The 24,236-nt window shown below is 45.6% G+C and overlaps 2 protein-coding genes across 3 annotated transcripts; one reads left to right on the top strand and one right to left on the bottom strand.

The window, feature by feature from the left end:
* Window positions 1-804: 804 nt before the first annotated feature.
* On the bottom strand, window positions 805-3,437 carry POLE3 (DNA polymerase epsilon 3, accessory subunit). Its single transcript, XM_035016005.1, has 4 exons — window positions 3,227-3,437; window positions 3,039-3,124; window positions 2,586-2,704; window positions 805-2,320 (listed from the first exon to the last, which is right to left on the bottom strand). The coding sequence occupies exons 1-4, from the start codon at window positions 3,290-3,292 to the stop codon at window positions 2,148-2,150; spliced, it is 444 nt and encodes a 147-aa protein (XP_034871896.1). The 5' UTR covers window positions 3,293-3,437; the 3' UTR covers window positions 805-2,147.
* Window positions 3,438-6,798: 3,361 nt separating this feature from the next.
* CUNH9orf43 (chromosome unknown C9orf43 homolog) lies at window positions 6,799-23,983 on the top strand. 2 transcript variants are annotated; one of them, XM_035016003.1, is made up of 13 exons: window positions 6,799-7,110; window positions 7,212-7,362; window positions 10,677-10,755; window positions 12,766-12,866; window positions 14,446-14,512; window positions 15,240-15,403; window positions 16,950-17,100; window positions 17,493-17,553; window positions 17,848-17,897; window positions 18,125-18,212; window positions 20,768-20,847; window positions 21,471-21,537; window positions 21,747-23,983. In XM_035016003.1, exons 1-13 carry the CDS (start codon window positions 6,960-6,962, stop codon window positions 22,082-22,084), a joined length of 1,548 nt encoding a protein of 515 aa, XP_034871894.1. In that variant the 5' UTR covers window positions 6,799-6,959; the 3' UTR covers window positions 22,085-23,983. The 2 variants fall into 2 exon arrangements, with proteins under 2 accessions (XP_034871894.1, XP_034871895.1); XM_035016004.1 differs by lacking the exons at window positions 6,799-7,110; window positions 7,212-7,362 and adding an exon at window positions 10,190-10,558.
* Window positions 23,984-24,236: the final 253 nt, after the last annotated feature.

Raw genomic sequence — 24,236 nt, 5'->3', positions numbered from 1 at the left:
TTTTAAGTCACACTTCCCACTCTCAGGAAACATGTTTTCTTAAGTAGTCAAAGTTTGGGAAGACCTAAAGCCATGTGGAGGGAGAGTTCTTTTGGGGATTCATTGACTGGAGACTTAACAATGAAGTAGAAACAGACTGGAAGGCAAGCCCTCCTCAAGCAGGTTTTGCATACCGGGTTTAAGTATGGATTTGATGGGAAGCAGTGAGGGACGAGAACATAGCAACGTTCCAGGAAGATTTACTTGGCAAGCTACACAGGGGAAGCTGGGGCAAGCAGAGATGTGGCAGGAAACCACAGGACTCCAGATGGGACTTGAAAGCTTTGCTGAGTGGTGCTCATGGGAGTTAGGAATGGATGTTTCTGTTGTGGAGAAGGAAAAAGCCACCAGATCTAATGACTATTGGGTTGTAACTTTATGTTCTTTATAAATTCATGATTTGAAAAAGTTATGTAGATTAGAGGTAACAGAGCATTGTGGTGGACATCACGAAGGTAAAGGCAATTCTCCTTGATAGGATTTCAGAGTTCATGCGTGAAAGCATTTAGAATAGTATCAGACACATAGTAGGAACTCAATAAATGTTGAGTCATTGAGCAACTAGTAACACATAGGGTGCCCTGCAGAGCCATGGAAAGCTCTTGCTGTGGTTGAAGAGCAGCATCTGCTGGTCATCCACGGCAGCGCAGGATCCCATAGTTACAAAGATCGGGCCCAGTCCACATTCCAAAAACTATATACAGGGATGATCAGTGGGTCCTCCCCAAAAGCCTACAATAAAAAGGCAGGATGAAACAGGAGCCATCACTTTTAACAAGAATGTTCTTTATTTGTACAAAGCATAATTTTCCTCAACACTCTTCACTCATTTGTCAACAAACTTTTGACTGTATTCATTTAACAAATTAACAGTGTCAAACTACATACATTTGACTACCTGTCAACCTCCAAGCGCTCAACTTAGAGACAAACAAAAAAGTGCTTGGAGCACCAAATATCAAGAGGAAAAAAAAAAACAACTCAGAAGAAAGGTCAACAGAGTTACTTCAGAAGCAATTAAAGGGGATGGTTTTTTGCAGTGGGGATTAGATTCCTGAGCACCATCAGATTTCTGCACTTTGGGACATTAAGCAGGTTATCAAAGTTCCTGGGTTGGCAGATGTGAGAAAAGGAGGGAGAGAAAGTGGGAATCGGGAACAGAGGAGAGGCAGAAGAGAGACAGGAAAGGAAAAGCACAGAAGGAGAAAGTTGTGCCTAGAAGAAATAAAGTTTGGAACTTGTCATGAATTGGAGGAATGAAAAACGAAAAGTCAAAGTCTGGGAAATGGACTACAAGAAGAGAAAGCCTGGAATTTTATACCTTCCAGGAGGTGACCATAAATCCTAAAGCCATACAGTGGTAGGCAGTGAGGTGCATCTAAGACAATCTTTTTTTTTTGGGTAAGAGTTATTGGCACACTTGCTTGACTAATTCCATTCTACAATGCTGATTCAAAAGCATATGTGCCCAGAGCGCAGCCTCGCCAGCAGGTCAAATGCCTACCAAGCAAGACAGAGGAGCTCCAAGCCAAGTGGGTCTGGAGAAATCAAAATTCAATTAATGTTACTGTCAAGTGAAGAGACAACAGATTTCATTCTTCTCCTGTAACCTTTTATAGTTTCCTAACGCTAAACACATTCTGACCACTTTAACAAGCTAGTATTGCCAAATCCTGTACAATCAAAACAGGCTGACCATGCTCAAAGCCCCAATTTTTCCTGAGCTTTGACTACCCCTGTGATCTGGAACACAGCAGGCAGCATGGAAGTCATTACTACTTTTTTGGGGGATGGGTGGGAAGGGAACTGGGGATCAAAAACCGCCTACCATATATATAAGTAAACAAAAAAGATCAAATTGACTAATCAAATTAGCCACTCAGAATCCCCCTTGCCAAAAGTCATTACCTTCAGACTGATCTGGCAAAATGGGATTCTGCTGCGCTGATGCTCTGACGGAAGCGCTGGTTTTGATAATTTTAGTCAGTTTTATTTTGATCTTCTCAGGCTCTTCTGGCTAACACTATTTGCCCCAGCAGGGAAAAGCTTCTCACAAACGTACCACATTTCAGGGTGGTACCTTCCAAGGTGCCAGTCTTCCCATCCCATTAGTTGTCCACTTCCTCCTCTTCATTCTGTTCTTCTTCTTCCAGCCTTTCCTCATCTTCATCGTTGTCCTCATCCCTGCTCTTGTCTTGCTCTTCGGCATCTGTTTTTTTGTCTTTGTCCTTCTTCTTTTGCTCTGAAGCTTCCTTCTTGCCTTTCTGCTCTCTCCTATATGCTGTAAGGAGGAAGATGGGAGTCAGGAGGCAGGGCTGAACCAAACAGACCACAGCAGCTAACTCCACTGTACAACTAGAAAAGCTGGGGCAGAGAAGGAAAAATAACCTGCTCAGCATTACAAATCGGATCTGAGGTGGTGCCAACTGGACTGATTCTGAGTCACATCCAATACTTACTTCCTGTCCTTACAGGGACCCAAGCTGAGAAGACTCAGGGCCAGGTGAACATCTTCTACTTGGCTGAACAAAGGAAAGGGTCATTACCTTCCAAAGCTTCTTTCAACGGGGTAACGAACCGCTGGAACTCCATCTCTTCCATGGCTGAGAGCACGTCACTGGCATTCAGTGTCTTGCGTTTCCCTTTCATTGCGAAGTTGTTGGCACTGAAAGAAAAAGAGTAAAGGCCGTCAGGGGGCTGTCAGACCCCCTCCTGCCGCGTAAGGGATGGAAAAGGGGCACCAGAGGTGGTATGGAAAAGCCTAGGTCTTAGATGCATGGATTTTGGTGACGTGTTAAGTCCCTCCCTTCCCTGTACAAAGGATAATTTTGCTGTTTTATTTTGTTTCAGACCTTGCAAGAACTGGATATGGGTGAATCTTCCCCGCACTGAGATAAGGCACAATTGTTGGGGTTTGTGGACTACAGGCCAGGGGGTCTCTTTGCGGCTCCCTTACGCCCCAGCCCCAGCTAAGCTCTGGCTAGCTCAGCCCGCCTCACCAAGAAGTGGCGTACAGCACGAAGACGCTAGCAGCGCGGGAGATGGCGCTGCGGGCCTCCTTGGAGATGTTGACACCGTCCGGGAGCTGTAAAAAGAGCGTGGGTGAATAAAGCTGCCGGCCCAAGACCTGGTTCCCCCGCTGCCCGCCCTTCCGCCCCTGGCCCATCCGCCAGCCAGAGCTGCTCACCGCTTCCTTGATGATCCTAGTGATGACGGCATTGGGCAGGTTTAAGTCCTCGGGCCTCTCCGCCATTGCCGCCGGCGCCGCGACCCGCGCCTACGTCTCAAGCCTCTTCTTCAGGCCGCCAAGGCGTCCGGACTTCCCGCGTCGCCACAGTCTGACCCCAAAAGGCTTCCGTCACGCCCCACGTTGCCCACACTGTGTCCCACAGTGCCCCGCGCGCCATAGCCTCCCTCTTCACCCAGCCCCGCCTCCGCCTCGAGTCGCCCAAGCATCCGAACTTTCCACGTCGCTACGGTTTTGGCCCTTCCGGGCTTCCGTCCGACCCCACCGGGATCCAGCCCTCCTTCCCAGGTTCGTTTCCCTGCTTCTTGCCGCCACCATGTCTGGAGACTTCTCATCAGCTCAAGTATGGCTCACTGGAGCTTCCGTCCCTTCCCCACAGTGCTCTGCGCCGCTGCCTGGCAACGGCGCTGCCTGGCGGCTAGCGCGGGAGACGGAGGCGTGGACTGAGCGGACGGGGCGGGGCTTCTTCCGACGTGGTGCGGTGCCCCGCCTCCTCTCCCAGGCGGTCGGAGGGGTCACGTTTGCTGAGTGGGTTTCGGCTTTCTGGCAGTTTGGCGTGCCTTTTGTGAGCGCGGGCCTCCGAGGCCGAACCCTTCCACGTCCCTCTTCTGGAACGAAGCGGGTATCTTCTTTCAGTTCTGCGGGACCTGATGTTCATCTTTAGTCTTTTCACCCCTCCCAAATTTGTAATAATCGCACTAAGGATAATTGTCCCCTAGAATTGTTGAACGCAAACTCCTTTGCCAGTACAGCGCTAACGCTGGCGACATAGAAATGGGCACAGGTAGACCTCGGGCCTCAATTCGGGCTGGTCAGGTAACGAAAGGGCAGCAAGCAGCCGGTTGTAAGGATAACGCGACATTGCATTCCATTAAAAAACAAACCCTGTTAAAATTGTATTTGTATTTTTCAGTTCATTGACTTACGCATCATACGTATTTCGCAGTCAAAAGCTTTAGCATGGTTTTGCAGTGGCTCTTAAGTTGTATCATTTTCATGTTGTGTAGGTAGAAATTGTCTTCGATCCCACTGAGCGAGCAGGAATGCTTGCTTTTCTTGAAACATGCTATCTCACGTCACCCTTAATTTTCCTGCTTTTTAAAAAAGAAAATTATTTATTTTGAGTAGTTTCTACAGGCAACATAGGGCTGGTGCTCATGACCAGAGTTCAAGAGTCACATGTTCTACCTACTGAGCCAACCAGGCATCCCAATTTTCCAGCGTTTGACAGAGACATGAGTACAGAGGAATTCTTCCCCTATTAGGAGAAAAACAACAGCAAACACGGTGATAAACGGCAACTGAAACTGCATTAGTTAGAGATTATAGGGTTTGTTGAGAGAATTCGCCATTTGGAGAGAACAGTTCTGGTTTAAAGATACCGGGAGACACTCCCCTCCATCCAATTGCTGTCTAGTTGGAATTGGGACCCCTGTGTTGTCAGATATTTTGATTTTTTTTTTTAATTTTATTATGTTATGTTAGTCACCATACAGTACATCATTAGTTTTTGATGTAGTGATCCACGATCCATTGTTTTCGTATAACACCCAGTGCTCCATGCAGTATGTGCCCTCCTTAATACCCATCACCAGGCTAACCAATCCCCCCTCTCCCCTCCCCTCTCCCCTCTAAACCCCTGTTTGTTTCTCAGAGTCCATAGTCTCTCATGGTTCATCTCTCCCTCCAATTCCCCCCCCCCCATTTTTCCCTTCCTTGTCCTAATGTCCTCCATGCTATTCCTTATGTTCCACAAATAAGTGAAACCGTATGATAATTGACTTTCTCTGCTTGACTTATTTCACTTAGCACAATCTCCTCCAGTCCCATCCATGTTGATGTAAAAGATATTTTGATCTTTAAGAGGAGTCATAAATCTGAATACTGTGGACTATTTCCACTTAAAAAAGTGGCTCAAAGTGTAGGCCAAACAAAACGAGTCATAGGGCAGGTGCGATGCCATACCAATAATTCATTATCTTTGGTTTAATTTATAAGTTCTTTAGAACAGGGACTTATTTTGTTCATTACTGTTCTCTATGCCTGCAACATGTCCCGTCACATATTTGGTAGTCAATAAATGTGTTGAATAAAAGGAAGAAGAAATGGATACTGTCCTTAAAAAGGGGACCTAATGTCCACCTTTAATCTTTTCACCCCTCCCAACTTTGTAATAATCGCGTTAAGGACCAGGTGGTAGTGATTGCCTAAAATATTTCTAGAGAAAGATAATACTATTTATTGAGCCCCTATTACGTATCATACATAAAAGTATGTTATTTCTCTTAATGCTTCCACAATCCTACTTAGGGATTTCCTGTCCCCTCTTTATATGAGGAAACAAGCTGAGAGACGTGAAATCACTTGCCTATGACCGTACAGCCAGTAAATGAAAAGCCAGAGGCCTCTAATGTAACTGTAAGTCTACTACTGTTTGAGCAAACCCATTCATTTCTGGTGGGTATTTAAGCTGCCTGTATGAGAATTGGAGCATATTGCAAAATGAAGCATGTTTTCCAAAGGTGTGAACCATCTAAAGCCATCTCAAGTACTTCTGTGATTATATTAGTTCTGATTTGATAAGGCTTTTTAGAGATGATGGTGTCTTCTCCCTAATGATTAATGAAGGGGAAAAAGAAAGGATGCTAATACTTATTTTGAACTATATGCCAGAACTTTTTAAAAAAATATTTATTTATTTGAGAGAGAGAGCATGATAGAGTGAACACAAGCAGGGGGGAAGGGTAGAGGCAGAGGGAGAAGCAGACTCCCCGTTGAGCAGGAAGCCCGACGTGGGACTCAGTCCCAGGACCCTGAAATCATGACCTGAGCCAAAGACAGATGCTTAACCGACTGAGCCACCCGGGCGCCCTTTTAATATCCAGACCTTTTAATATCCATTAACTAATCTTTGTAATGATCCTGTGAAACAGGCTTATCCTTATTTTGCAGATGAGGAACCTGTAGCTCAGATTGCTTAAGACCCAGGTCACTCAGCTACTAAATGGCCAAGTCGGAGACTTTATGAAGTTAGTCTGCTCCAAAAACTCTTGCCACTCTACTTCATGCTGAGATGTTTTCATACTTGGTTGTTATCCAGTTTTTTTTTTTTAATTTTAATTATAATATGGTCAACATATAGTGTTATAGTAGTGTCAGGTGTACAATATAGTGATTCAACAGTTTTATACATTTCTCAGTGATCATGACAATAAGAACACTCTTCATCCCTATCACCTATTTCACCCTCCACGCCCCTCCCCCCACCTTCCGTCTAGTAACCATCAGTTTGTTCTCTATAGTTGAGGGTCTGTTTTCTGGCTTGTATCTTTTTTCCTTTGTTTTGTTTCTTAAATTCCACATGAGTGAGATCATATGGTATTTGTCTTTTCTCTGATTGACTTATTTCACTGCGCTATACCCCCAGCTCCATCCACGTTGTCGCAAATGGCAAGATTTCGTTCTTTTTAATGACTGAGTAGCTTGTTACCCAATTCTTAATTATCCTGTGACCATCATTTATGTATGTGGGTTCAACAGAAATATTTTATGCTTTGAGTCCAAGATTTGGACTGCATGGCTGAGGTATAATACACTCTAATTGTCTGTTTTTTGTTACTTTAGAGGGCTAGAAAGCTGCAAGATTGGCTTTTGTCCTAAACCATTTGTAGCTATGGACTTACCAGATGAGAGCCAGTGGGATGAAACCACCTGCAAGTTGGCCATTTGTCAGCATCCACAATGCTGGGCCACGATCCGCCGTATTGAGAGGGGCCACCCTCGAATCCTGGGCTCCCCCTGTAAAACAACTCCAAATGATGAAGGTGCATTAGTCAGCCCTGCTTCTTCCTTACAAGATCCTTGAACTATTTCTGTTTGGCTCCTTTTGACAGATTACATGTTTTCTTCTGTTCTGTTTTCTCAGACAAACTCCCCGTGCTCACCATTGTAAACATAGCAGATTCCTGCATCCAAGCCAAGAGACATGCTCATCATCATTTATCAGGATTTACCTTCACCAAACCTCCCTCTTTACTGTGTCCAGGTTCAAAGCTTGACTCCAAATTCCAAGGCAGGTAAATTATCATGGAATCTTCCATTATTAGCCTCCTATCTCAAAATTCTGGGTTGATTTCCTTTACCCATGTAGTAGACTTTGAGAAAGCTGGGTTAAAACTAAAACACCAGTTCAGTTAGAGAAATGATGACGAGGCAGTGGGAAACAAAAGGAAAGCATTATCTGTGTTGTAGGAGTTGCTAAAATAGAGGTGTATTAGTTTGCTAGGGTCACTGTAACAAAGTACCCTCGACTGTGTGGCTTAAACAACACAAATTTATTTTTTCACAGTCTAGGGGTTAGAAGTTCAAGATTAAGGTGTTGATAGAGTTGTTTTCTTCTGAACCCTTTCTTCTTGGCTTGTAGGTGGCCATTTTCTCCCTATGTTTTAACATGGTCTTCCTTCAGTGTGTCTTTGTCCTAATTTCCTCTTTTTTTTTTTAAAGATTTTATTTATTTGAGAGAGAGAGAAAAGCATGTGTGGGAAGAGGGGCAGAGGGAGAAGCAGACTCCCTGCTGAGCAGGGAGCCCAGTGGATGTGGGGCTCAATCCCAGGACCCCGAGATCATGACCTGAGCCCAGTGCAGACACTCAACTGACTGAGCCACCTAGGCATCCCATCCTCTTCTTCTTTTTTTTTAAAAAGATTTTATTTATTTGTCAGAGAGAAAGAGAGAGAGAGCACGAGCATAAGCAGGGGGAGCGGCAGGCAGAAGGAGAAGCAGGCTCTCCACTGAGCAGGGAGCCCGATGCGGGATTCGATCCCAGGACCCTGGGATCATGACCTGAGCTGAAGGCAGCCGCTTAACTGACTGAGCCACCCAAGCATCCCATCCTCATCTTTTTTTTAAGTTTTTAATTTTAATTCCAGGATAGTTAACACGGAGTGTTATATTGGTTTCAGGTATGTGATAGAGTGATTCAACCATTCTCTGTTAGTCACTGCTCATCATGATAAGTGTTTCTTAATCTCTTAATTTCCTCTTTTTAATAAGAACACCAGTCATATTGGATTAGGGCCTGTCTGTATGATTTCATTTTACCTTAATTACCTCCTTAAAGACCCCATCTCCAAATACTGAGGGACTCAAACTCTGAGGTATTGAGGGTTAGGATTCAGTGTAAGAATTTGGGGGGCACAATTCAGCCCACCACGGGGGGTATCTCATCAGCCTCTGCAGGTCGTCAGAACACTTGTGTCCACACACACTATCTTTCTTATCCTTTATTTTTAGGTATGAAACTATTTGTAAGCTTTCGAAGGCAGAAGCAATGGTTTCCTTTTGAATCTCCTACAAAGCCTAGGCATACAGTTAGTGCTTGTTGATACGGGAAACTAAGGGCCTGGGTGGGATCTACAGAAAACTTAGACTTAGAACTCCTGTGGTTTGGAACCAAGGCATGCCTAGTGGCCTTGTACCGGTTCCTTTTCTCCCGTTTGATGTAAAGCAGCCTTTGGTGGTTTCCTTTGGCTAAAGACAGGATGGGAAAGGGTAGGACTGCTTTCTGGTTCTCTAGGACTTGAACCTTGGGAAGAAGGTGGCTTCTCCCAGTCAGGTCCTATGAAGGCAAAGACCATGACCTCATTCGTGTAGTCACTCATTGAATTCACAAATGTATTTTAGTGGGGACCACTTTGCTGGGCTCTGGGGATTCAGTGGTAAACAAGATACAGTCTTTACCCCCAAAGGGTTTTCAGCCTCACTGGGGAGGACAAGAACTGTCCCGTGTGATGAGCGCGATGAGAGGGCCCCCGCGGGGGTGTGGAAGCACATGGGAAGGGTTCCTCACCCAGGGCACTGTCCTCTGTGGACGTGGAACCTGCACCTGTATACTGAAGTGTGAGCAGTCTGGCAAAGTGGGGGTTGCAGATGGGAGGTGGCCACGAGGAGAGTTCTGGGCTGCGGAAAGAGCATATGCCAAGGCCTGGAGGCAAGAGGAAGTTCTTTCGATGTCAGGAGAAGGGCTCATTGTGCGTGGAACATAGAGCAGGAATGGGGGAGTGGTCAGAGCTGAGGCTAGGGAGGTGGAGTAAAAAGCAGTGGCCTATGGCACGTGAATCAGCCTAAGGAGTTGGGTCTTTTTTTTTTTTTTTTTAAAGATTTTATTTATCTATTCATTAGAGACAGAGCGAGAGAGGCAGAGGGAGAAGCAGGCCCCCAAGGAGCAGGGAGCCCGATGCAGGACCCGATCCCAGGACCCTGAGACCATGACCCGAGCCGAAGGCAGACGCCCAACCATCCGAGCCACCCAGGCGCCCAGGAGTTGGGTCTTTATCTTACACTTCTTCGCCATATGTATTCATTCCTACACTTGACATGGCTTTTAAAAAAATATAGTAACAAGTGATATGAAAATGTAAGGGGACAGTATTCCTTTTTTTTTATTGTGGTAAATATACATAGTGTGAAATTTACCATTTTAATCGTTTTTAAGTGTATAATTCTGTGGCATTAAATACATTCATAGCGTTGTGTCACCACCATCCATTTCTAGAACTTTTTCATCAACTCAAACAGGAACTCCTTACCCATTGAACAGTAACTCCCCATTCCCTCCTCCCTCCAGCTCCTGTTAATGTCTATTTTACTTTCTGTCTGTATGAATTTGCCTATTCTAGGTACCTCATATAAGTGGAATCCTACAAAATTTGTCCTTTTGTGTTTAGCTTCTTCTTTTTTTTTTAAAGATTTATTTTTGTATTTATTTGACAGAGAGAGACACAGCAAGAGAGGGAACACAAGCAAGGGGAGTGGGAGAGGGAGAAGCAGGCTTCCCCCCGAATCAGGGAGCCCGATGCGGGGCTCGATCCCAGGACCCTGGGACCATGACCTGAGCCGAAGGCAGACGCTTAACGACTGAGCCACCCAGGCGCCCCTTAGCTAGCTTATTTCACTTAGCATAATGGCTTCAAGTTTCAGCAATATTGGAGCATCTATCAGAATTGCATCCCTTATTAAGGCTGAAAAATATTCCATTGTGTGTAAATACTATGTTTGGCTTATTTAACATGCTTTGAACATCTACATCAAGGGTTACTCAGTCAACTTTTATTGATAGTGACATAACTGTCTGTGGTTGGAGAGGGGCATAGGCTCTGAATTCAGTTTGATGCAACAAAGAGTTGTGGAGTGTTTACAGTGTGCAGTGTCTGGGAGCTGTTCCATAACAAAGAAACACAACTTAAGGCCATGGGGACACCCTACATTCATTCGGTAAGTATTAAGCCCCAGGTCTTCTGTGGATAAGCAGAAGGCTTTTCCTCAGAGCACTAACTGCCATCCCCGTAGCTCTTTTGTATCTCTATGTCATGTTTGGAAACTCATTTTTTAGGCCTCGGGAAGATTTACCTGACAAAGATTTAATCGACCATCCTGATAGATCTCCTAAAGTAAATCACAGATTAAAAAAGGTACTTCTTCAGCATTTTCTCTTTACTAGTGGGAATAAAATACTTGCCTCTGTATACCATTCAGGATGACCATGATCTGAATAATGACAATGATAACTATCTAATATTGGGCCCTTAAGTATATGCTGGGCTTTGTACTAAGCCTTTACGTGCTATACTGTCTCCAGAAATCCCAGACGCTAGTGGGATCAATGGTAAGACTTTTCTGTCTGTATCCTGCAAAGAGCATGTTCAGCTACTAAGTAAACCCTGTCATCTCATAATATGGGGAAATTAGAATGCTGGACTGTCACACCTAAAATGTGCCTTCAGGTCATCTATTCTGATGACTATCCAACTTTTTAGCTGCTATGACCTACAGTAAAAAATACATTTTGCAACAAAATAGCATAAAACAATCCTTACCATAATTATGAGTAATGCACTCTGATATTTTCTGTCCTATTCTATTTTACTTTTTTTTTTTTTTTTTAAGACTGAGAGAACACGCATGAGCAGGGGAGGGACAGAGGGAGAGGGGGAAAGAATCCTAAGCAGGCTCCACACTCAACACTCAGCGAGGAGCCCAATGCGGGGCTCAGTCTCACGACCCTGAGATCATGACCTGAGCCAAAATCAAGAGTCAGACGCAGGGCCGCCTGAGCCACCCAGGCGCCCCTCTATTCTTCTTCTAAGCAATGTAGGCTACAGTTCACAAAAGTTGGTCCCATGACCTATGAATTAGTTGCAGTTGCAATTGAAGAACATTACTGTGGTCTGTCTCTTATGTCTTACAGTTGAGAAAACTGAGGCCCAGATAAGGAAGTGATTTGCTAAAGCACATAGCTAGTTAGAGGCCGAGCTAAATTAGAGTTTAGGAGGAAAAGCCCTTCTACTTATCTACCATAAAGAGAGATTTACTCTTCTTTGCAGTCTTACGGATGCCTTTTATTTTTTTCAAGAGATACTTTACCTTTCACTGTCACATGGTGGAGAGTATAAGGGACAGAGAGAGGGTAGATGTGTTTGAATGGATGAATGAACAAATCACTCTCCTCTTTGACCTCTTTAGAACAAGGGGTTAGATTAAATTCATTTTAAGATATTTGAATAGCTAGTACTTGCAAATGGTTCAAAATTCAAAAAACATGAAAGGGTTTACGGTGCAAAGAAGTCTCCCCTAGTCCCCCAAGCCCTTCAGTTCCTTTTCATAGGACAACGCTATTTTTTAAAAAATTTATTTATCTCTTAGGGTCGGGGAAGTGAGCACGCAAGCAGTGGGGAAGGGCAGAGGGGGAGAGAGAGAATCTCAAGCAGATTTCCTACTGAGCTCAGGAGCTCGGAGCCTGAAATGGGGCTCAATCCCAGGACCCTGGGATCATGACCTGAGCCAAAATCAAGATTCGGTCACTTAACTGACTGAGCCACCCAGGCGCTGAATTTTTATTAGTTTTTGTTTTTGTTTTTGTTTTCTTGTTCCCTGTATCCTACCAGGGGTAGGGACTAGATCATTTATAAGGTTTCCTTGAGCACCAGTGTTCTAATATCTTAAATGTCTGAACGTGAAAAGTGTTGTGATCTTAACTTTTATGTAGATGCCTTTAATTATAGACAGGCGGTAAAAGCAGAAAACTGGCTTCTGTCCCTACCAATTCCCTCCCAGTTCCCAAATGCTGTTATCTGCAGGGGATCTAAGTGTTTGGAGTGGAGTAGGCAGAATGAGTGCATTCCCTTAGGCAAACCCCAAGTTCCCCTCTAGGGGATATGGGGTGGGGAGTTGCTAAATGATGTCACAGGGAGGCAGAGGAGACTATTCACTTAAAATGCTCACTCTTGCAGAGTACTGTACTGGTATCTGGTTTCTTAGGGCATTGTTATGAAGACAATCTGGGGATGAGAAATGTCTTTTTGTCATCTTCTGCACCAGCATACCCTTTTCATTACCATGGTAATTCAGTTCTTAGCCTGTTCTGAATACCATCAGGAGCTGGTACCTTCAAGCCACATATAGGCTTTACATCTTTCTCTTAGCTTTCAGTGCTGAATTTGAATGAGACCCACCTTCCCAGCCCTCAAGATGTTAGAAATATGGTTGTAATCTGGATCCCAGAACAACCAGAGAGGCATGTGAGGTGAGTATTGTGTCCAGAACTTGGGAGCCTTCCGCCCTTACGTTCTGCAAGTCCCTCCTGCCCTGCGCAGGCCTCCTATTTGTGATCTCCCTTTTAGCCACCTCATTGCAAGTAACAGGAGGTCAACTAGAGAAGAAGGTCACGGTCTCTTGTATTTGCTTCCTGCTTCACTGGGGTTCTATTTAATGCACTTTGTGCTTCCTGCGTTGGGGCTTCTCTACATCAGATCCTACATGGCATTAAGTAACAGGCAAGATAGGGCCTGTAGATTTGTGAGGGCTAAGAAACAGACGCTTCCTGATGATCAGTTTTTCTTTTTCTTCTTTTTTAAAGATTTTATTTATGTATTTGAGAGAGACAGATAGCGAGAGAGAACACAAGCAGTGGGGAGGGAACACAAGCTGTGGGGAAGGACACAGGGAGAGGGAGAAGCAGACTCCCTGCTGAGCAGGGAGCCCCGTGCTTGCCGGGCTTGATCCCAGAACCCTGAGATCATGACCTGAGCTGAAGGCAGGTACTTAACAGACTGAGCTACCCAGGCGCCCCTATCAGTTTTTCTTATTAGCCATCCCCAGCTAGTGAAAACATTTTGAGTGAAGCGCGTGAATCTTTGGTCCCAGCCCCAAGGCCTAGCGCAGTGGCACAAGATGAATAGCCTGTAGGACTTGTGTACAAAGCAGAAGGGTCATTGGGAGAGGGCCCAAAGGCTTGATAATACTGATAACCACTGGAAAAAGGTGTTTGGTTTTTCTTTCATGAATGCTAAGGCTTTTGGATTCTTGTTAAGTGACTATGTAGATAGGATGTGATTTAAGAATTTCTTCTTACTTGATTTTTTAATTATCCTGTCAGTGCTTATGCATGTGTATATATATACACATATATATATGTATATATATATATGATATAAACAAAAAACTCCTAGAGGTTTACTTCTTTCGTGTAAAAAAAAGCCCAGATTTGGGTGGATCAGGGCTAGTACCTCAGCTCCACGTGTTCATCAGAAACCAGAACTCCTTCGGGCTCTCTGGTCATCATCCTTAGCCTGTGGCTTTCATTTTCTAAGGTGTCTCATGGGGGCTTTGAAGGTCTAAGTTGACGGCTAGTGCTCCAGCCATCATATACGTGTTCCAGGCAAGGAGGTGGAAGATGACGGAGCAAAAAATACTTGAGCACCTCCTCTGTGCTAAGCAGTGAGAATCCAGTGAAGAACCAAATAGACTTGCTCCCTGTCCTCCTAGAGTCTTGTGGTGGTGGGGGGTGGTGGTGGGAGGGGTGGGAGGGTTGGGATTCAGGCTTTACAAATATCACCATACTGAAGTATATAATTACTAATTTGGATTAATGCTATGAAAGCAAATAACTGGGTTGTAGGAGAGAATGGCAGGGAACCTAATGTAGATGTGAGGTTAGGTCTTATTTCTCACAGCTTCTGGGCAGTTGGTTCCTCCAGGCTTCCAAGCAGCCATCTTTGAGTACTGAAGAGAGGATAGAAATCTCCATGGTCATCATTCACAAATACCCTTGGTGCTTCTGTTTGAGATGTCTGGGAATAAATTGTGATTGTTCTTATTTCAAGTCCAGCTGAGAAGAAGCATATTCTTCCCAGCCAGGACTGGATGAAGAGAAGAATGAAATCTACAGGGGTAAGTTTGATGTTTTGGTCAAACCTTTATGAGATTACTCTGTAGAATTTTGTTTTTCCTTTCAGGTACTTTCCCCCTTCCCCCATTCTTTTTAAATGAATAAAACTTGCAAAAGAAAACCCCTTTTAAGGAATAATTACCAAAGCATTTTCTATTGAGAGACTCTCTTCCCTACCCACTCCCTGTAGGAAGGTGAAGAGCATCTTGAAGAAAAGTTAGGAGGAAGCCTTGGATATTCAGGGGGAGTTTTTGACAAATTCCTGGTGTGATAGAAAGAGAGCTTCAGTGGACTAGGGGTTATAATGGACTTGGGTTTCTCATCCTTATGCCACCACTTATGGGTAAATGTAACCTTGGGTAAGTAACAGAGCTGGAAGGTTGCTACAACCATGAGAGTAGTGTCTTGGTCCACTTTGTTCATTGCTGAATCCCCAGTGTGAGCCCTGCACCTGGCACATAGTTGGCCAATAAATATTTGTTCAGTTTTGCTCAGTGAATGAATTAATAACCTTTTTGGGAAAAAAACCAAAGCAATGAATCCCTGTATGATCTGAATTCAACAATGGGGTGGGGAGCCAGAGAGGGAAAATATGGTGGCCTTCATAGTGCAAAGGAGGGGTTGCTGCTGGAGTGGGTCTGGAAACAGGGAGTTTGGCATGCCAGGGTTATGTTGGGAGGCTGGAATGTTGATGGGAAGGAGTGGCACTTTCCATTGTTGCTTTTCTAGAAAGACAATTTTCGCTGTGGAAAGCAGAAAACAGAAACACAGCTGGGACCTCCAGGGATGATTGTGCCTCCCCCCTCACCAGTACACTTTTTTGAGCAACTAAACGCAGAGTCCATACCTTTCTGGAACCAATTTGACATGTTACCTCAGGATCTACTGAAGGAGTAAGTATCATGTAAGCCTGTGGGAGAGCCAGGGGACCTGCTCTTCTCTGAAGCAGAGAAGGCACTAAGTCGCATGCTCTTCCTGAGTAAGGAGGGGAGAAGAACTGTCCCCTCTGCTTGTTCAGTGAGTTCGGAGACTTACCAATGTACAGTGATGACGGTAATGACCACCATTTATCAAGTACTTACCACTTGCCCGGCCCTGCGCTATAGAAGCACATTACGTCTATTCTCTTGTTTTGTTTTGTTTTTCAGATATACAGTCATCTTTATTATAATTCATAAATACATTATAAACAGACCTGGATCTTTAATAAGACACACTTAGGATCTGATAGGCTTCTGTTTTCCACTCAGTTATGTAGTTAGAAAACCCAGTTTACTTGAGAATGGTAGAAGTAGTGTCTTAGTTTCCTTAAGAGAAGTTTTCTCCTCATAGGCATTCTGGAATCTTTGGGCTTGTGGGTCAAAAGACCAGACTGTTTTAATAGACATGCCCATGTTCAGTGCTGTCTGCATTCCTCAAATTTCAATGGGCACCTGTCCTATAGAACATTCAACTTGTTCCCCAAATTTAGTATAAAGTGCAGTTTTAAAAAGGGGTCAAGGGGCGCCTGGGTGGCTCAGTCGTTAAGCGTCTGCCTTCGGCCCAGGTCATGATCCCAGGGTCCTGGGATCGAGCCCTGCATCGGGCTCCCTGCTCTGCGGGAAGCCTGCTTCTCCCTCTCCCACTCCCCCTTCTTGTGTTCCCTCTCTCACTGTCTCTCTCTCTGTCAAATAAATAAATAAAATCCTTAAAAAAAAAAAAAAATAAAAATAAAAAGGGTCAAATGTGCCCAAGCTTCCAAGCTTCCAGGCTTATCCTATAAAAACAGCATTTATCATTCACTTTACCAACTCTCCTGCCAAATAAAGGACCCCAAAGGATAAGTGTCAACCGCCAATGTTAGGTGAGGCTCCTCTTCTCTTCTCAAATCAATTTATTTGGAATCCTGAGCAATCACAGCCAACTTCAATGGAGGGCTGCAATCTCTCTCAAAAAGCCTATTTTCTTATTTGAACCTCTACTAGGCACTACTACTCTCTTCTTCTCCTTCTCCTTTTTCTTTTTAAAGTAAGCTTTATGCTCAACAAGGGGCTTGAACTTATGACTCTGAGATCAAGAATTCCATACTCCGCTGACTGAGCCAGCCAGGAGCCTTCACTCTCTTCTTTTTATAAACGAGTTACGGATAAGTGGGAGGCAGAAGGGCAGTGTGGTTTGGAGTGAGACAGCCTTTGGATTTTGCATTGAAACTTCCCAGTTTTGTGCATTTGGGTAATTTATCTAGCATCTTTATGCCTCATTCCCTCGTTTGCAAAATGGGGATAAGAACGCCTGTCCTCAGCTAATTGAAAGCTGTTGCCCGATGAGCACCTATTGGCTTAGGTCTTTTTAGGCCCACAGTGGAAATTTATTCAAATTTGGAGTCCTTTCCATGCCTTTTTCCTCAGCCACGCTCTCCAAGAAGAACTGTTGCTGACTGGCTGTCTCTGTCCCCTCCAGCCTCTTACCTGATGAAGGGAAAACCATGCCTTCCCTGGAGATGAAGACACAATTGGCCATGATGAAGAAGAAAGCTCCCCTGGAAAAGAGCCGACCCGACAGTGCCATTTCTGCTAAGATGTTCTTATCCATACACCGTCTCACCCTGCAGGTGAGAGCTAGGGAGCCTCGGAGACAGAGGTCTAGATGCAAATCCAGACTCATTTCTCTTCAAGGCTGGAGGAGTTGATGTTCTCTTTCTTCTTTCTCTCTACCCTTCCATGCTGGACCCAAGCCTCACAGAAGGGCTGGGCTATATGTAGGCGAAAGCAAAGCACGGGGAGGGGTTTGAGGAACATTCTCTGTTTCTCCTGCACTTTATTCCCCACTCCGGTTCCTCTCTCCAGAGCCCTGCTACAACGCTGCATGTACCTGGTTCTCAAACAGTGCTCGTTGGCTATGTGGGTACCTACCTGCATTTGAAGGGTATGTCTTGGGAAAAGGAAACACCTTCAGTAGAGCTTTTCCTCTTCTTTGTCTTTTCTTTCTTTTTTTTCCCTCCAGAGACCAGCATTGAGATATCCTAGACAGCTGAAGAAATTATATTACACCCCGAACATAGAAGGTAGGTTTTCTGGTGGATCTGGCCAGATCCTCAGGTACTGTCCCCGCTGTCAGCCCACAGTTCTCATACTTGGTCTGGGTCCCGGTTTGTTATGTTTGTGGCCACAGTCATGCAAGGTCCCGTGTAGAACTCAGGAAACTGCCGTTTCAGGAGGCAGCCCCCCTCCTCCACCACAAAAGGCTTGGTTCTGACAGAGTGGGTGTCACTGTTGTGGAGCAGGGCCCAGCAAGCAGCCCCTGGGGAAGGTGGGCAACGCCAGGGAGAAGAGGATTGAGCCTGTGCTCTGGTCACCAGGTCACAAGAAGCAGCGGCAGAGGAGGGTGAAAACCCCACCGAAGAGACAGGTAGAGTGGCCGTGAGGGAAGCCGGAGGACCGGCTGGGACGGGCCACGGGGTGCAGCCTGGAATGGGAAGGGATGGAGGAGGTGCGAGTCTCCCTGTTCTCCATCTGGTTCTAGATACAGAGTTCCTGTCTGCTTGCAGACACTAACTTCTTTCTTTTAGACTCTTTTTGAAACGTTTTCTTCACTTCCAAAGGTCCTAATTCAGTTCCTCCTCATGTGGGTTTCAGGAGGCTAAAAAGAAATCCAAGAGTGATCCAGGGAGCCAGGACATTTTGCATAAATGTTCAGGTGCCGTGGTGTGTGGCCCACGCTATGGTAAGGAGAATATGGGTTTGGGAGGGATGGGATCTCAGGACGTAGCTGAGGACGGGAAAAGCCGGACACGTCTGTCATTTTGGGACCTGCCTTCATTAGGCATTCACAGTTCTCCTCGGAATGTTCTGGCTTGGCTGGGCTTCCGTGCATCATCTTTCCATCAAATATTTACTAAGGAAGCAAGCTGGGCCAGATGTCTGCTTCATGTGGGTGTTTGAGAGATGACCATGAGCATGAGTCAGAGTCATTTTTCCTCAGGTCTTACTTTAGGAAAGATGGAGTGGTTTGAGAATGAAGAGCAAGCCATGAAGCAGGAAAGAGCCAGGGCCCCTGTCTGGCCCCAAGAGGGTTCTAAGGAAGCAGAGTCCAGGCTCCCTCGCTTCCCAGCCACAAGTTAGTTCCTGGAGGCTCAGGTTGAGGTCAGCACATTATCTAGACCCCTCTAGGAGGCAGGTGGCCAGTTCTTGACAGGCAATTCTTTTCCTGTGGTGTTCATGCTGAAGACCAGAATAGGTAGCTCCCCTTTTTGGAATCCTAATCACGTGCCTGAGCTGAAAGATATCCTTACCCTGGTCCCTCTGATGTTGCTCAGTTTGAGCGCAGACAAAAAGAAAGAAAGAAAGGGAGGGAGAAAGAATCCTCCTAAACCTTAGGAGCTTCTTTGGCCCTACTCAGAGTGGACCTTGTTGACTGCTTCCTCATCAGAATTTGCTCTCCCCCTCCTAGGGCAGTGAGAGGGCTCAGGTGAGATGTTTCCCCAGAAGAATGCTCCTCTCTCGGTTTATTTCCCATCCCACTGAGCTCTCAGATGCCAACAGTGGCCCCTGACCTGCAGAACTAAGAAGCTTCCTGACATTCACATGGGAGGTAGACAAAACCAGGGCTGTAGCCCAGGGTGAGGCTGACAGGTCCAAGGTTAGCACTCCATCCAGGGTGATCAGCACTCCCCTGAATTCATTCAGGTGCTTTTCATTCCTCTTCCTGATGTCTCCAGTAGGAGCAGATTTGCTTGGGTGACTGGGGTGCCTTTTTGAATTATGTTCTTGGAGCAGTGGCCTGTCCTCACTGGGTTGAGAAAGGCCTTATGAAGAGTTGATTTTTGCATTGGATATGGAATGTGTGAGAGTCTTTCTGATACGGAAGAGAACTCCAGAGGTGGGAATAGCCTGTTCGGGCGCACCTAGGAGGAGCATGGCTGCACAGGGAACACGGTGGTCCATCGTGGCTGTGGGTTATGAAAGAGACGGTGGTAAAGGGTCAGGCTGAAGAGGTAGGCAGTAGCTTGTATAGCTTGCTAAGATGTTTGACCATGGTCATGGTGCTCCACCCCCTGACCGCACACTGAAATCAACTGAGATTTTCTTTTTTTTTCTGAGAAAGTGTGAGAGAGAGAGAGAGAGAGAGAAAGAGAGAGAGAGTATGAGAGTGTGAGCAGGGGCCAGAGGGAGAGGGAGAGAGAGAATCATAAGCAGGTTCCACGCCTCCAGCGCAGAGTCCAATGTGGGGCTCAATCTCATGACCCTGAGATCATGACCCTGAAATCATGACCTGACCTGAAGTCGAGTCAGATGCTTAACTGACTGAGCCACCCAAGTGCCCCAACTGAGGAGCTTTTAAAACCCAGATACCCAGGACGTACCCCGCACCTATTCAGTCAGAAGTTCTGGTGTTGGGACCCAGGCCTCAGTGTTTTCCAGAACTCCTGGTGCTTCAAGTGTGCAGCTAAGGTAAGAACCAGGCTGGTAGGGAGCCAACAGAAGTGTTCAGCAAGGGAGTTCCTCGACTGGCTTTGCCTTTTTGCATAACACCTCGGGTGGCAGCTTGGAGGATGTTCTCTTCTTTTTTTTTTTTAAGATTGACTGATTGATTTGACACAGAGAGAGAGCCCAGGAGCACAAGCAGGGAGAGTGGCAGGCAGAGGGAGAGGGAGAAGCAGACTCCCCACAGAGCAGGGAGCCCGATGTGGGGCTCGATCCCAGAACCCCGGGATCATGACCTGAGCTGAAGGCAGACCCTTAACTGACTGAACCACCCAGGTGCCCCAGAAGATGTTCATTTAGAGAAAGGGAATTGAGAAAGGACAAGATGAGTGCATTTAAGGACTCGCTGGGGAAACAGCTGATGCAGAAGAATCAGAGAACTAGAGCTTTTGGAAGGAAGGAGTTTCATTTTCAGAAGCCAGTATGGGGACATTAGGGTTGGTGCAAGAAGGTAAGAGGAGTCTTCATTAACCAAAAACATAGGGTCAGGGTTTCTTTTGCTGCTATGATGTGCAGATACCTGCCCCTTGGGTTTCTTGGAGGAACCCTAAGTCTTTTTTGTTTTTCCCTAAGTCTTTCCCTTGACCTTAATCTCAAATTCTGTGACAGATGTGGTCCCAGTCCCAGGTGAACAGAGCCACAAGGAGAACTCAGAGGCCCAACTCCCTTTCACCTCCTCTAACCTGTCTTGTCCAAGATGAGGAGTCACTTGTAGGCTAGGGGTCAACTAGAAGCCCAACAGTGGGATATGAAATAACAGTAAGAAGAGAATTGAATTGACTTCGTGGTCACTAGGTCACAGAACTCTACTAAGTCGGAAAGCTGACAAAAAGCATCCACAGCGGACAAAGTCAGAAGGACCCAACTTGGAAAAGGTAAGAGCACCAGAACCATTCTGCTAGGGCCCTGTTTCTGTTACCTGTTACTGTTTAACACACGACGTCAAAGCTGAAACCACAGTGGTTGGCCGTTCCTTGGGATTCTGAGGGGTGAGTGGACAGTTTTTCTGGTGTTGCTTGATGTCACTCATGCACCTACCTTCAGCTGGCGGCTGGGGTGGGGCTGTTAGCCAAATCATCTTAGTTCTCTTCCATGAGGTCTCTTCATTGTGCCTTGTTTGGGTTTCTTGATAGTATGGTAATCTCGTGGAAGCACTTCCTTGAGAGATGGGGCTGGAACTGGAACAATGTCACTTCTGCCACATTTCATTGGTCAAAAAACCACAAGTCCAGGGGTGCCTGGGTGGCTCAGTCATTAAGCATCTGCCTTCGGCTCAGGTTGTGATCCCAGGGTCCTGGGATCAACCCCGCGTCAGGCTCCCTGCTCCGTGGGAAGCCTGCTTCTCCCTCTCCCGCTCCCCCTGCTTGTGTGCCCTCTCTCGCTGTTTCTCTCTCTGTCAAATAAATAAAATCTTAAAAAAGAAAAAAAAAGAAAAAAAATCTTTTCTTTCTTAAAGTCTTGATTCAAGTTTCCTTACACTTACTCTAATGAATTTCAGGGTTCCACAAGGAGGCCACAGATGGAATACTCTGAGAATTATCTGGAGTCCTTCCCTGATAAGGATGGTAAGTTACTAGGGTGGAGGGACCTTAGTAAGTCACTCAGGCCAGTGAGAGCTGAACCTATGTTGACAAGGATGGTTCATCTCCCTGGAGGCCATAGTCCTCATCCCTCAGAAGGGTCCTAAAGACACCCAGCCCTTCCTTTTCTGTCCTCCATTTGTCACATTTGGGAGAGGGCTGCAGGTGCAGTTAATGGCTGGGTCTTCTTTTAGATCCTGAGTTATCCAAGATAGAACCCTCTAACAAGGACATCAGCGCTCAGGAAGAGGTTGTGCTGGAATCCCGAGAGAGGAGCTCAGAGGACCTCTTAGACGATACATCTAGAAGAGGGTGGAACCCTGAGCTCAAACTCCTGAGGATTCTTCAGGCCACTGATGATGAGGATGAGGAGAACCAGCTCTGTGGGTCACAGAGTGAAGAGTCGTATGGGATTTCACAGGACAGTCTTACTCCAGAGCAGGATGCTTGGAATGCCAAGGACAGTGACCTTGGACATAAGGACAGAACGGAGAGGGGACTTCTGCTCCCGGGAGCCTTTACCAGGGCCTGACTGTAGGAATTCTGCTTTCTTCATTCACTTCTCCTTACCTCTAAAATCAGTGAGGGAGAAAAAGCCTCCCCCTTCTTAAACTGAGATTGTTTCTCTTTCATTAGGGACAGAATAATTTTAGTGATTAAACACAACTGCTTAAGGAAAAGACTCATTCTGTTTCTGGGAGGAGGGGAGAGATGTTTCTGCCATGTGTTTTCTGGGTCACTTTTATCTCCCCTCTGAAGCTCTGAAAGGTTTCCAGTTACAGGAAGATGAGTTTTGGGGCACCCGGCTAGCTCATTTGGTAGAGTGTGCAATTCTTGATCTTGAGGTTGTGAGTTCCAGCCTCACATTGGGCATAGAGGTTACCGGAAAAAAAGGGGGGGGGGCGGAGATGAATTTGGCCTATGGGAACCCCTACTGTGTTCTAGATTTTCCTCTCATTCTCTGGAAATGGTTTTTTTGGGGTTGGCACCCAATAATCACTTTCAAATAGTATATGTATTAACCTGAAAGAGTCTAAAGCTCCAGCTTCTAAATTACTGAGTCTGTGGGAATGTTTCAGTGATGCTCATAAAGACTCAGAATTTCAGAGTCTCAGGGGACCTTGAATTTGGTTTTTGGAAGGATTTTTTCCCCGTGTTTTTGTCCTTAAAGTTTTTAATATAGAAAATTTTCAAAATTACCTAAAAGTCAGGAGAATAATATAGTGGAAATCTCAGGTACCCAGTAGCTTAGATGCGGGCAGTGAAGGCCCTTGCCCTGGGCCCCTGGTCCATGAGCTGCTGTCAAAGCAGCTGGAGCCCATTATTCTCACCAGCTCTGCACCCAGGGTCAGGTCTCCTTCCCAAAAGTGGGAGCTGGGTGGAAGAAGAGAGCCCAGACCATTGGTGGTACTCACTAGCACTTAGCCTCAGCTACCAGCAGCTGGGAGAGGATGAGAAATGATGACATCCTGTCCTTCCTGAGGAGACCAGCCCTCTGCCTTGGAGCTGGGAGGGGGAGCCCTGTGTTCTTGGGCAGTAGCAGTCTGGAGTTGTTTCTGTCTCACTGAAACTGGGGTGGGGACGGGGAGAGCACGGCTCTAGGGTCACATAGCAGACTCAGTTACTACCGAGCTTTTGTAGATTCTCTTAAACAATGTGCTGTATGCTCTTAGGGCCATTTTCAGAGACATAAACATATTTTTAAAAATAATTTTCACCAGTTTCATTGGACAGCAGTCTGCGAACGTCTTACACTCTTATGCCAGAAGTGAAACTCAGGACTGGGCCTGACATCTTTTTTATTTTTTTAAGATTTATCTATTCATTTAGAGAGAGAGCACACAAGCGGGGCGAGGGGCAGAAGGAGAGGGAGAGACTCCCAAGCTGACTCCTTGCTAAGCTTGGAGCATGGGGCTCCGTCTTTGTGAGATCATGACCCGAGCCAAAATCAAGGGTCGGCCGCTCAACTGACTGAGCCACCCAGGTGCCCCCCTGACATCTTTTTATAAGAGAAACTTATCCCTCATCAATTATTTGGTTCTGCTAAGTACAGTTTGTACAAGGAAAGCAGATTAAATGTTAAATCTTTTTTAACGTTGTCTCAAAACAGACCAAATTAGAAAGCTAAAACTGCTGCCTACTTGTTCCTTTCTCCCAAGCCAAATCAAAATTATATATGACATCATTTGTGTTACTAGACTGAACTATACTTAGCTGAATCTTGATAGTGAGAGGAATCCGAGAGGTGTCATCTGGGCTATTTTTCTGCAAATAATTATGTCTCGAATGTACATTACATTATAGAATGATTTGTGTGGGTTAACTTAAAAATGACACCTTTTTTCAACACTTTGGTCTTGCCTCAGACCTGTCCACTCAGGCAAACCCAATTTCCAGTGGTCAGTAGTGAGGCTGAGGAGGGGGCAGGGCTGAGCTTTCATTTGCTCATTTTATCTGAAGACTCAAAGAGAAATTCTAACTATTTTTTTTTATTCTTATGTTAATCCCCATACATTACATCATTAGTTCTAGATGAAGTGTTCCATGATTCATTGTTTGTGCATAATACCCAGTGCTCCATGCAGAATGTGCCCTCCTCAATACCCACCACCAGGCTAACCCATCCTCCCACCCCCCTCCCCTCTAGAACCCTCAGTTTGTTTTTGAGAAATTCTAACTATTAC

The sequence above is a fragment of the Mirounga leonina genome, unplaced genomic scaffold (genome assembly GCF_011800145.1).
Source record: "Mirounga leonina isolate KUSES-001 unplaced genomic scaffold, KU_Mleo_1.0 Mir_170, whole genome shotgun sequence".
Classification (NCBI taxonomy): domain Eukaryota; kingdom Metazoa; phylum Chordata; class Mammalia; order Carnivora; family Phocidae; genus Mirounga; species Mirounga leonina.
This window is presented reverse-complemented; position numbering and strand designations above follow the sequence as displayed.